General features: G+C 44.0%; 1 protein-coding gene across 3 annotated transcripts in view; it reads right to left on the bottom strand.

Annotated features, from left to right (window-relative positions):
- Positions 1–433: 433 nt before the first annotated feature.
- Positions 434–13,772, bottom strand: part of LOC141166806 (cAMP-dependent protein kinase catalytic subunit alpha) — a 49,258-nt gene continuing 35,919 nt past the window's right edge. For all 3 annotated transcript variants that reach the window (XM_073653860.1, XM_073653859.1, XM_073653861.1), the window contains 8 exons: positions 13,125–13,253; positions 8,549–8,647; positions 7,023–7,105; positions 6,803–6,929; positions 6,141–6,236; positions 4,490–4,612; positions 2,975–3,139; positions 434–2,736 (listed from right to left, as the gene is read on the bottom strand). In XM_073653860.1, the coding sequence (XP_073509961.1) occupies positions 2,611–2,736; positions 2,975–3,139; positions 4,490–4,612; positions 6,141–6,236; positions 6,803–6,929; positions 7,023–7,105; positions 8,549–8,647; positions 13,125–13,253 (948 nt within the window). In that variant the 3' untranslated portion in view covers positions 434–2,610. The remainder of the gene's footprint in view (positions 2,737–2,974; positions 3,140–4,489; positions 4,613–6,140; positions 6,237–6,802; positions 6,930–7,022; positions 7,106–8,548; positions 8,648–13,124; positions 13,254–13,772) is intronic.

Here is a 13,772-nt window from a genome sequence, read left to right as displayed (position 1 = left end):
AATGGCAACATTACAGTAGAGTCCGCATATTACATAAGTGTGAATCTATCCCCAAAAGAAAATACCTGCACAATCTACGGTAATGCAACACACTTAAATCAGGTCTCCCCCTTGTGGCCATCTATAAAAAGCAAGGACGCTTTGAAACGTAACTTTACGTTAGCCTGCACCACTGAGAATCTCATAAGTGAAAGCAAAATAACTCCTTTCTTCATTGCACTCACCCCCAGAAAAAATACGTTATGCATTTCTGTACATTTCTTCTAAAATCTTGCCTAAAGCCAACTTTCTATCCCTGGATAAAATACAGAGAAAAAAAAATATCATCAGATAATATAGCATTACATTTATTACAGTACAAACTGCAGGGTAGGAATTATAAACTAAAATAAAAAAAACAAAAAAACAAACAAATGGACATTCATTTTAACACTTTTTTTTTTTAAACAAAACTTTATTGGTAATTTTGTCTCAAATGTTTACAGTATAACACATGTAAGAAGTGAATGTGTGTGTGTATATATATATTTATATATATATAGAATTTAAGTGAAAACGCATTAGAAATTCACAGATCTGCCCCCAAATTATCCCACTTCCCTCACCATCAATGACTGTTCAAAAGCCAAACCCCCATTCATTTGCCATAATGTAACAGGTTGAAAAAGGAGCGGCCTATCATTTAGTTCTCAACTACCTTCATGCTGGATAATAATAATACTAATAATAATAAATATTAAAAAAAAAAGTTGCACCTCCGACCTGTGTGGCAACTAGCAGTATAGCCCCCAGAACCTCAGTCTAGTGGCCATGAAAAAATCCGGAGGTGATTCATGGAACACATCAAGATTTGGCATTTATTAATCTTAACCTTCTCAACCAAGTAGATTTTCAGCGGTAGGGTTTCAAAGTCCAAATCTGCACCCCTTTCCTTTTTAAGCCTATTTAAGGGAGCTGCATAAGACAGGAAAAGATGGCTGCTTTCTTCCTAGAAACCAAGCCACACCTATTCACGGAATAAGCCCAATATTGCAGCACCACTCCTTTCAAGTACCAGACGTTACTCGTGAACCATGGTGTTCCTGGGAGAAAATAGTCCAGTGTTCCAACTTCGTCCAAATACATCCAACATCTATTTCATAGGTGACCACTTCCACGAAGGATCTATTGTCCTGTAATCAACTCTCCAGGCCAAAAGTCCACATTTTCTAGAGCTGTTCCACAGACGAACAAGATATAAAATAAATACATATATTGTAATCTTCTCACTAAAAAAAGGTGACCTACACATGGCAAACATAACTATGTCCACTATATTATGGGTAATATCGAAGACTGTACCACAAGTATGGGATGGGCTAAAAGGACCTTCACAAAGTGTCCACTCAAGACACAGTTCACTTAATTCTTGGCCTAACACTGACAGTAAATTGTAAAATCGGCAATTGGGCGTAGACCTTCTCCACACTTGAAGATGCACTGGTCTTAATGTTATACCAATAATGCACCACAGCCCATGGCCTAGTCAAGTATAACAAAAGCCCATGATGTGAAATTCATCACGTAATAACAATCAAATCTCTCAATGCCTGTGTAAATTGTAAGCAAGTCACCAAGATGGTTGACAACCAGACAGTTCATTCCTACAACAACGCCTTATCACCTAAAGCCCAAGGTCATGGCAGCAGGTTATTCCTGTGTCGTGTAGATTGCTCACTAAACAGATGTCAAAAAGGCTTTATTGAAGACCAAAGCCCCCCAAACCACACTTTAACGACTAACCTCATTATAAAAGAAAAAAAAAAAAACACTTCATAGTCACCAGCGAAGCACATGAGAAGTTCCTCACCTCCACTCCTCCTTCCACACAGATAAAAGTTAGTAGGTAGCCAATAAAGATATGATTGGACCTACTAGTAGAAGGTTATGGCTTCAATGATGGGAGAAGGGGGTTAACCCAGAGGCAAAAAAGTGGGTACGTGGACTAAACAGTGTGATGTGGGGGATGGAGGTGTTTGGATAGGGGTAAAAACTGGCACTTCAGTTTAAAAGTCATTCTAGGACAAGGAAAGCAGGGCAACAGGACAGTGATTGGCAGGGAAGAGAATTCAGATTAAAACAGTTCAATATTTATAAACTATGTAAACTAAATGATTAAAAACCAGTAGCCAAGCTCTTCGGATGAAAATGGTTAAAAAAAAAAAAAATAATAATAATAATAATAACAAACAAAACAAAAAGTAACAGGCCACATCCTGAAGGATATAGGCCCTGCCCCTAAGGTTCTGACTCCACCCTAGAGGAACCAGTCACATTTAAATAACTTTCTTGGCCCCTCTGATCTGTCAAGGAGAGAAGCAGAAGTGTGAGGGAAGTGGGGGATGACAGAGACTGAGGAAAATTCTCCAGGACCAATCGAAACCAGCACCACCAGATCCAGGATAAAATAAGATGGCTGCCAAATCGATTCTGCACCACTAATAAAAGCTAGAGAGGTGGGAAGTGTGAAAGGAAAGGAGAAGTTTGTGTGCCGGTCAGCGGCGTTCTCTCCATCGGTCTCTCTTGATCTCAGGAGGTCTTGGATAATGGTTCCTCCTCTCAATGCGCTCTTCAGAACTCAGAGAATTCTTTGGCGCACTTATCTGTAATGGAGACTCTGATTTCCTCCTCTTCATAATCATCAAAATTACTGGTGTCACCTGGGCCCTTGCACTTGGGTATGAATGGGGCTTCCACCTAAGACACAAATAAAAATTGGACTGGTGAAAAATGAGAAAGGACAAAATGTCTACTACATTCAAAGGATGGCAGAGATTAATGAAAAGGAATATCAGAACCAAGCTTTTAGAAAAAGTTCTTTCCTGGAAATCTTATTCAGTAGAGAAACTCCTCCTGGTGGCTTTCTACCTGCTGCTTCCATGGTGGTCCCCATATTGAAATGCATCAATAAACCAGTCATAGTGAAGGTTAGTACCTTCTTCTGATAGACAGCAATCCAATCTGTGGTGCTGAACCATTTATGACCCTTGATGTCTGTCACTCCATTCTTTAAGTTCCCAAATCTCTTGGTAAGGTCAACCTGCAAGAGGTTTCTGAGAAGATCCTTCAAATCAGAACTGAAGTGTGAAGGGAATCGAACCTGTAAGCATGAGATTGCCAGAAAAAAAAGTTACAATTCTATATCTACAAAAGCCGTAAAATTGGATATTCTAAGCCATTTGATTTCAACTTCTCTTTCAATCTTTTTTTTTTTTACTGTACAGACTATATTATCACACTATGCAATAGTCGATCACATGCAGTACGAACCCTATATGCTAAATCAGAGGACACCAAGAACTTTTTGAAATTAACAAATGAGAACACTTTTTCAAGTGGAAACGTCTCCAAAAATTCATCAAAAATGCAGCATTTCCTAAAAGAATTGTATTGAACAGTTTGTTTTTAAAAGCAGCTTTTACAGCCTTTTCATGAGACAGGTCCTAGTATGGAGATATTCCATCAGGATCCGCTTCAAAAGGCGCATTCTAAGATTTCTTCAGGAAAAAGAAAAAGCAAAAAAAAAAAAAAAATCTCGAGCAGCAAAAGTTGATATTCTCTAAAAAGAAGTAGGTAGAATTTTGCAAATGTTTTTTTGAGGAGGATCTTGGTACAGATCTGCGCTAAAAAAAATCTCCCCAAAAACTTGTGTGAAGCATAAAACCCAGAAGGCCCACATGTGCATCTCAGTTATGGAACAGTAAGACCGCCGTAAAACTCGGACGAGGATCGCAACAAAATGATCGTTGCGATCCTCGTCCGAATTATACGACCATCTGACTACTCCCTTAGTAAGGTTTATGGTTGTAACAAGAGGAACTATTAAACTATATGCACATGGTTTTTTTTTGCAGAAATTTTGGGGTGGAAACTGAGCAAAAACTCAGTTTTTGAGGAGTATCTGGTGTTTTCGCTCCAAACAACTCAAGTCAAAACACAAGTAAAAAGACTCCGTCTGCACATACCCTGACAGCAAAGAGAATCACTGTCATAAGAGTCTCCAGGTCGAGAGTGTGTATTCTGTGTATGAACGAGTTAAGAGAGATGGCTCTTGGCTTAATGATTGTTTGGCTGACAGCTATCTAATGTGTATGGGGGCAGCTCGGTCTCAGGAAATCCCAAAATAATTTAAGGTGCCAAACAGTAAGGCTATGTGAACACAGTTTTCTAATGGAAACCACATCAGGAACTGCTCTCACTTTGAGGAGCGTTCAGAAGATTTTTGGACAGACTTTTGAGTCGACAGTGGGAAAAAGAAAAACTGAATAAATGAACAGCAAAGTGGACACCATCAGCTATCTGCACAACCATGAAAAAGCTTAGAAAGGATGACTTTCAAAAATAAAAAAATTAAAGAAAAAAGAGAAAAAAGGTACAATTGACTCCAGAAAGTCAACCTAATCTAGCAGTACGCCAAAGTCAATGAAATGAGATCAACGTGCACACTCACCTTCCCAGATACGATCTTTTCATAGATCTGAATAGGCTGGTCAGCAAAGAACGGGGGATAGCCGGCAGCCATTTCATAAATCAGGACTCCAAGGGCCCACCAATCCACGGCTTTATTATACCCCTATGAAATATGGAAGAGAAGAATTGTATGTTTTTTTTGCTTATGTGCTCCACAACATAAACAGTAATTGAGCAAATTAGTTGTACCTTGCACTTTTTATTCCTTGGATAGACTAAAGTGGACTGAATCTATAGGGCTATGTTCACATAGAGTTTCAGCCTACAGTCAGTGGTTCTGTTGGGACTTCTGTCTGAAGCCCTGTAAAAGGGTATTTGATGTATGTAATGACGGGGCCATTGACTTTAATAATGCCGAAAGTCACATTGTGCTCTGATGTACACCATTTTAGGCAGTATCAGGCTACTTGAAACAGGCACCAAAACGTGGTAGACTGTGCTTTGGTGCCACTGCCAAAAATTATGTCCGACAAAGCACAAATTGACTTTGTCGGCATCATTACAAATGTATGAATCCTGTTTTTCATATGGAGGCTTTTTTTTTCCCTCAAACTACCGCAGTTGTAGTTTAGAATGACACCATTCACTTGAGCATATAATGTATTAAAATATGGGAAACAAATTCCCGATGGGTGAAAAAAAACAAAGAAAATCCCACCAATACTGCCATTGTTTTTGCTTTTACAGGATTCATTGTGCAGTAAAAATTATGTGGCAACATGATTCTTCAGATCAGTATGCTTATAGATTTACCAAATTTGTAAACTAGTTTGGTTTTTATTTAGTTTGTTGGTATTTTCATTTGGCGAGCTGACATTTATTAGCACCATTTTGGGGTACATAACACATTTTAATTGCATTTTGAAAGCAACAAGCAAAAATAAAAAAACTATCAATTTTGGAGTTTTTTTTTTTATTTTTTTATTATTATATATTTTTCACTATTGGCTAAAGAACTAACAGGCAGGTAGTTGCTACCTACCAGCCTGCTGTGCCCGGCACCGATCTCTACCAGCACAAAGTAGTCACAGACGGCTCCCGTCAGCAATTCTGCGGCTTCCACTGATGTCACGTCCAGAAAGCTGCTCCTTTTCTTCCGCTCTGCTCTGTTGGGCGTGGCTGCTGATATCATATTAGCTGACAGCTGGTTCCCTGCTGCCTAACTGCGGGGAGCTGGCTATTAATCAGAATGATGTCGGCAGTCACGCCCTGTCGACAGAGCAGCCCGGAAGAAGAGCTGCTCTGTTGACATGGAGCAACTGAATAGTCAGCGGTGACCGTTCAGAGTTGGCGCCGGGTTGAACTGGCTACCTTTGTTAGCAACTACCTGCCAGGTTTTTTTTTTTTTTTTGTTTGTTTTTTTTTACTATGGACCTAAAAACGAAGTCCTGGACGGTCTACTTGATAACAATTATACTGCTCAAGTAATCAATTCTATATGTAAAATGGCTAGTGGATATTCATTTAACAGCGCAGCAATGCAGAGTCCAGAGTGATTAGACATTTATCACTTATTCTGTGGACAGAAGATAGAGCTCATTTATGTGCTAACCCCTTTAAGACGAACTACATCTTCAAAAGCACAGACTCCACATGCACATATATTTCCATACAGAAGCTCTGTTGCTCACCTTGCTAAGGATGATTTCAGGGGCCAAGTACTCAGGTGTCCCACACAGAGTCCAAGTTCTTCCCTTTACTCTCTTGGCAAAGCCGAAATCTGTCACCTACGTAAAAAGGTCCGGAAGCAATTGGAACGCAAATTCTTAACTTGTAGTTCCTAACAAAGCCTACAGGTGACACTATGTATCTTACATGCATATGAAGTATATATACGGAAATACAGACAGAAAATAGCTCCGGTATAAAGATAACAAGGCATGATAGGCTATATCAGCTTATATAAAAGAAAGCAATAGAGACTTAAAGGGGTTGTTGGGTCACATGACAGCAAGTATGCATCTTGCATACTTCTGGCCACACTCAGACTAGAAGTGCGCAGCCTCGTTCAATAAAGTGTATTGAGCGAGGCTGTGCACATCTAGCCAGAATGTGGACTGAAGATTACAAGTTGCATACTTGCGGTAACATGACTGCCAGTTATCGCGGTCAACTCCGGAGAATCCTAAAGGCATGCGGTGTGCACACTGATGATTCAGAAGTCTGAATTGACTGCAAACTATTAGCAAAATACCCGACAACCCCTTTAAAACAAATATTTTGACATACCAATATCCTTGAAATCAAGTGATTCCCTTCGTTAAGACGCAAAGCACAGTAAGGAATACAGTACCTGTATATAACCTTGCTGGTCTATAAGCAGATTCTCTGGTTTCAAGTCTCTGTATATAAGATCCAGGGAGTGCAGGTATTCAAAGGTTAATACAATTTGGGACGCGTAAAAGCGGGCGTGAGGTTCACTGCAAGAAAAAAATATAAAAATGGTCAGTTACCACTAAGGAAACAAGATGAGAGAAATACGTGTCCCCCATGCATCAAGCTCCAGACACTACCTGAAGCGTCCGATCCTACGCAGGTGAGAGAACATCTCGCCCCCTGCTACATACTCCATCACCATGTACAGATTAGTGTTGTCCTGAGAAGGAAAGCACAAGAAGTTAAAGATGACAGCAAAATATGACACTCACATAAGATGGGGAGACAGGCGAGGGGAGACAGGCGAGCGGGAAGGCGGCGAGGGGAGACAGGCGAGCGGGAAGGCGGCGAGGGGAGACAGGCGAGCGGGAAGGCGGCGAGGGGAGACAGGCGAGCGGGAAGGCGGCGAGGGGAGACAGGCGAGCGGGAAGGCGGCGAGGGGAGACAGGCGAGCGGGAAGGCGGCAAGGGGAGACAGGCGAGCGGGAAGGCGGCAAGGGGAGACAGGCGAGCGGGAAGGCGGCAAGGGGAGACAGGCGAGCGGGAAGGCGGCAAGGGGAGACAGGCGAGCGGGAAGGCGGCGAGGGGAGACAGGCGAGCGGGAAGGCGGCGAGGGGAGACAGGCGAGCGGGAAGGCGGCGAGGGGAGACAGGCGAGCGGGAAGGCGGCGAGGGGAGACAGGCGAGCGGGAAGGCGGCGAGGGGAGACAGGCGAGCGGGAAGGCGGCGAGGGGAGACAGGCGAGCGGGAAGGCGGCGAGGGGAGACAGGCGAGCGGGAAGGCGGCGAGGGGAGACAGGCGAGCGGGAAGGCGGCGAGGGGAGACAGGCGAGCGGGAAGGCGGCGAGGGGAGACAGGCGAGCGGGAAGGCGGCGAGGGGAGACAGGCGAGCGGGAAGGCGGCGAGGGGAGACAGGCGAGCGGGAAGGCGGCGAGGGGAGACAGGCGAGCGGGAAGGCGGCGAGGGGAGACAGGCGAGCGGGAAGGCGGCGAGGGGAGACAGGCGAGCGGGAAGGCGGCGAGGGGAGACAGGCGAGCGGGAAGGCGGCGAGGGGAGACAGGCGAGCGGGAAGGCGGCGAGGGGAGACAGGCGAGCGGGAAGGCGGCGAGGGGAGACAGGCGAGCGGGAAGGCGGCGAGGGGAGACAGGCGAGCGGGAAGGCGGCGAGGGGAGACAGGCGAGCGGGAAGGCGGCGAGGGGAGACAGGCGAGCGGGAAGGCGGCGAGGGGAGACAGGCGAGCGGGAAGGCGGCGAGGGGAGACAGGCGAGCGGGAAGGCGGCGAGGGGAGACAGGCGAGCGGGAAGGCGGCGAGGGGAGACAGGCGAGCGGGAAGGCGGCGAGGGGAGACAGGCGAGCGGGAAGGCGGCGAGGGGAGACAGGCGAGCGGGAAGGCGGCGAGGGGAGACAGGCGAGCGGGAAGGCGGCGAGGGGAGACAGGCGAGCGGGAAGGCGGCGAGGGGAGACAGGCGAGCGGGAAGGCGGCGAGGGGAGACAGGCGAGCGGGAAGGCGGCGAGGGGAGACAGGCGAGGACAGAGGCCAGGGAAGGGGAGCATGGAGGTAAGAGGAGCAGGGGGAACATTGCAGTAGGGCAGTAGGAAATAGAAAAACACAGAATAAGGTTAAAAAGATGTCCATTTTGCTTACAGAAAAGTAGAAAATAATTACCTTGAATGAATACTCCAGACGCACAAGGAAAGGGAAGTTAACAGCCTGTAGGATGCGCTTCTCATTCAGCGTGTGTTCAATCTGCTTCAACTTCACCACCTGGCATAAAAAAACAGAAGAACATTATCATTCACCATGGGGGGGCCAACACTGCAATAATACCTGGTAATAATGGGGAACCATTGACATACTCAAATGTTCCCGGTAATAGAATATCATATCTAAAGGGAGTAATAAAAATAAAAGATATCACGTACATTGCTCCTGACTGCAGAGAGTGAATACACCCAGAACATCACACATCACCGAGGGGAAGCACTTAGATGTGAACACAGCCTTTTATTGTATTGTTGTCCCCTTTCATGTGTATGGCGCATTCAGAGCCTTTTCTGCTGATTTTTTGCTACAGCTACACTAGATTTACAATGAGGTCAGACAACATTGGTGCCCGTTATGTGATTGATCAGTCACAGCTTAACCCCTTTTCGACATGCACTGTATATATACGGTTATTCAGAAGCTGTGTTCCCGCAAAGTGCCGTATATGTAAGGCGCCGCGATCACTCGGGCTCACAATAGTGAATAGATACCTCAGGGTTTTCATCTGAATCACATCATTCAGAGATTTAGATGGAAACCCCAATATAAGTGCTCAGCGTAGAATGCAGCATAAATGTGATCACAAATGTTATGTAAAATGTTCCCAATAAAAGCTTCAACTCCATTCACAAAAAAAGCAAGTCCCCACTCAGGTCCATCATCTGTTAATGGAAATATAGGAGCTTTCATAATGCTGGTAGCACAAAAGGCTCTGGAAAAACTAAATGGCTACTCGTCCTCCAAAAGAAATCAAATGAATTCTGTGCTCCCAAATACAAATGTCCCCCTCCCTTCCGAGCTCCGCAGTGTGCCTGAACCGCAATTAATGTCCACATGTTTGGCATTCCTGTAGCTATGAGAGCCCGCCTAACTTACAGGTAGGTGCAAGTCTCCAGAAGCAAGTGCTGGGCATAACATACTGGTCACTACAACGTACTGGTCACTACAACAGCATTTTGAAATATTCACTCAGCAACATGCAATGCTGCTCGTTTCTGGAAAACACCCGTGGAGTCAAAATTGTCAGTACATCAGTACAAAATTCACAAAGGGGTATAATTTCCAAAATAGGGTCACTTGAGGGGGATTCTGATTTTCTAGCACATAGTGGCTGTGTGTATGGAGTCCGCAAACTATTCTAGGAAAATCTTCGCTCCAAGAGGCAAAAAGCGCTCCGTCCCTCCCAAGTCTCGCCGTATGGCTAATCAGTACTGCACAGCCACATATGGGGTATTTCTACATTCAGCAGAAATTGTGGGACAAATTTTGGTGCCATTTTTACCCATTTCCCAGTGTGAAAATGTAAAATCTGTGGCTAAAACAAAATTTTGGTGGTAAAAATGGTATAAAATGCTGCGGCACACCTGCTGTGTCAATATGATCCCCTAGATGAATAATTCATTGAGAGGTGTAGTTTGTAAAATGGGGTCACTTATGGGGGATTCGGCTGATCTGGCACCTGGCAGGCTCTACCAATGTGACCTGGCACTCTCAAACCAGTTCAGCAATATCTGAACTGCAATATGGCGCTTCTTCCCTTCTGAGCTTTGCACTATGCCTCAAAAGTAGTTTTCGACCACTTATGGGGTATCCGCGTAACCAGGAGAAATTGTACAACAAATTGCATGGTGCAATTTCTCCTGTTACCCTTATGAAAATGCAAAATATGGGGCTAAAAAAACATTTGTGTAGGAAAAATTAGATTTTTTTTTTCATGGCTCAACATTATAAACTTCTGTGAAGCACTTGGGGGTTAAAGGTGGTCACTACACAGCTCCCTGAGGGGTCTAGTTTCCAAAATGGTGTGACTTGTGGGGGGTTTCCACTGTTTAGGCACATCAGGAGCTCTCCAAACGCAACATGGCGTCCGCTAATTATTCAAGCAAATTTTACATTCAAAAAGTCAAATGGCGCTCCTTCCCTTCCGAACCCTGCAGTGCGCCCAAACAGTGGTTTTCCATTACATATTGGGTATCGTCGTGCTTAGGAGAAATTGCACAACAAATTTTGGGGTTTATTTTCTCCTGCTACCCTTGTGAAAGTAAAATAAAAAATGGGTCTAAAGCAAATTTTTTGTGAAAAAAAAGTCAGTCAAATGTTTATTTTTTCCTTCCACATTCCATTAATTCCTGTGATGCACCTGAAGGGTTAACAAACTTCTAGAATGTGGTGTTGAGCACCTTGAGGGGTGCAGTTTTTAGAATGGTGTCACTTTTGGGTATTTTCTGTCATAAAGACCCCTCAAAGTCACTTCAAATGTGATGTGGTCCCTAAAAAAATGGTTTTGTAAATTTTGTTGTAAAAATGAGAAATCGCTGGTCAACTTTTAACCCTTATAGCTCCCTAATAAAAAAAAATGTTTCCAAAATTGTTCTGATGTAAAGTAGACATGTGGTAAATGTTGTTAACTATTTTGTGTGACATATCTCTCTGAAGTTAAAAAATTGCTAAATTTTCACAATTTTTGCCAAAATTTCCAAATAAACATGCAAGTCATATCGAACACATTTTACCACTATTATGAAGTACAATATGTCACGAAAAAACAATCTCTGAATCAGGGGGATCCGTTGAAGAGTTCCAAAAGTTATTACCTCAAAGTGACACTGGTCAGAATTTAAAAAAAAAAATTGGCTCAGGAAGGTGAAAACAGGCTTCGGGGTGAAAGGTTAAATTATATTTTTCTGCTCTAATGAGGGAATGGGGGGAAAAAAAAAAAAAAAAAAGACGACCTAAAATTCCTGATACGGGGGACTATGCGGGGGCCCACTATCCTGTCTGTGTGCGGGACTACGCGGGGGCCCACTATCCTGTGTGTGGGGGACTATGCGGGGGCCCACTATCCTGTCTGTGTGGGGGTCAGAGTTAGGGCATCACACTGATGGGTCCCTATACTTTGCTGGGGGAGTTCAGTAGTCATCACACCATGCATGTTGAGGGTACTATGGAGGAATTCCCTGCAGGTGTATCATACTGTGTTTGTGGGGAACTTCTGTTGGCATCATACTTTATCATCTGTATTATTTATTAATTCAAGGGTTTTTCATCCTTTGTTATTACATATTTAAATTAAGCCATTGGGCCATATGCTTTTTACTGCTCTTGCGTAACATATTATGTTATTCCAGTATGCCCCATTTGTGATTATGTGCTAATTTTATTCTAAGATCTATTAATTTAAATCGACTTTGTTCAAGGGACAAGCCCTTTAAGTTTGTTTCCGTATGAAAAGTTTCATCATTATATTTGATAAGAAAAAACTTCCTCAATTGTAGACATTGTTTAGTAAATATCAAGGTTGGCGCGCGACTTTGTCCAAGTTTTTCATTTTGGCCCTCTGTGTATTTGAGTTTGACATCCCCGCTATACACTCAAGTATACGGAGTGGGCGACTTCCAAACTAAGCTGCCCGAAGAGCAAACAGGTCACTTCTTTTAACGGTTTAATAGTGTCCGAACCCTGAAGAGATTTTAAAGTGACAAGATGGAACATGTGCACAGCAATGTGCGGAATCCATCTGAAAAAGACATTGTGAGCCTTAACTGATTGAGAATCCCACTTAAAATCTAGCCTTTAGGTGTAGACTGACTCGATCGAGTATAATGTGACTTTAACATCCTAGTTCTTCAAGACACACCTATCCTGAGATGACCATACTCACACCTGGGATCTGGTCTTAAAAGTATCCAGTTAGAAACAAAATTAAGGAGAATGGAAAAAAAAGTATATAGTGACCATGTTCCTTTTAGGGGTCTTGTTCAGGCCACGCACTGATTATATCATTTGCACAAGGAAAGACTAGAAGCAATGGGATGAAACTAAATGGGAGGAGACACAGATTAGATATTAGAAAAAAGTTTTTGACAGTTAGGGTGATTAATGAGTGGAACAGGCTGCCACGAGAGGTGGTGAGTTCTCCTTCAATGGACGTCTTCAAACAGAGGCTGGACAGACATCTGTCTGAGATGATCTAGTGAATCCTGCTTTGAGCAGGGGGTTGGACCAGATGACCGAGGAGGTCCCTTCCAACTCTACCATTCTATGATTCTATATTACAATCTGGTAATTACAATCACCTTATCACAGTGTTTCTCAACTCCAGTCCTCAAGATCCACCAACAGGTCACGTTTCCAGGATTTCCTTAGTATTGCCCAGGTGATAATTACATCACTTGTGCAATGTGAATGGAAATCCTGAAAAAATTATCTGTTGGTGGGTCTTGACGACAGGAGTTGAGAAACACTGCTTTAACAAAAAAGTGGCGCCATCTACAGGGCAATTTTAATCTCGTCATTGTGTGACCAGAATAGACTCCCTGACACCAATGACATCATTATGTAACTTACTGGTTTCATGTTCTTTACATGTGAAGACACTTTGCATATAACCTCCAAGATCTCAGTGTATACTGTGGGAGGATGGGATGCTGCGATGTCCAGTCGGCACAATGCAGGAGTATACAGACACCGTACTAACCTTCTGCTTATCCAAGATCTTCATGGCGTAGTGATGGCCATTCTCCTTATGTCTGACGAGCATCACGCGACCAAAAGAGCCTGTGCCCAGCGTCTTAATGCGCTCAAACTGGTCCAGGTGAGCAGTGTTCTGTGGAGGGGGAGCAGCAGAGGTGAGGAGGCTGCAGGGTGCGGCATCACCAACATCCTCACTGTTCTAGAATAATGTGTGCTAATGGCAACTAAACATACTGGTCATAATCGAAATACATCATTATCAACATTGTACCCAACCACAGCCACCCTCTTACCAACTTAGGAAAAGGGATAGACAACGTTGTGGTGCTGGCATAGTACTAACACTATCACATAACCAGCCCCGTTGTAGGCCAGCAACACTTTACCAACATTGTACCCCGCCCGCTCTACCCCAGCCGCGCTCAACCCGGTCCACTCTACCCCAGCCACGCTGAACCCCGCCCGCTCTACCCCAACCGCACTGCACCCCGCCCACTCTAACCCAGCCGCGCTGCACCCCGACCGCTCTAAGCTAGTCGCGCTGTACCTGGCCCACTCTATGCCATCTATAGTTCTACACAGTACCCTGCCAGTTATACATTATGCACACTGTACCAATTTTTACCATGGTATTCATACCGTCTCTTACCTG

The sequence above is a fragment of the Phyllobates terribilis genome, unplaced genomic scaffold (assembly GCF_046119375.1).
Source record: "Phyllobates terribilis strain yellow unplaced genomic scaffold, ASM4611937v1 Scaffold_11__3_contigs__length_659146591, whole genome shotgun sequence".
In the NCBI taxonomy this organism is placed as follows: Eukaryota; Metazoa; Chordata; class Amphibia; order Anura; family Dendrobatidae; genus Phyllobates; species Phyllobates terribilis.
The sequence above is the reverse complement of the archived record's forward strand: the minus strand, read 5'-3'. Positions and strand labels throughout refer to the sequence as shown.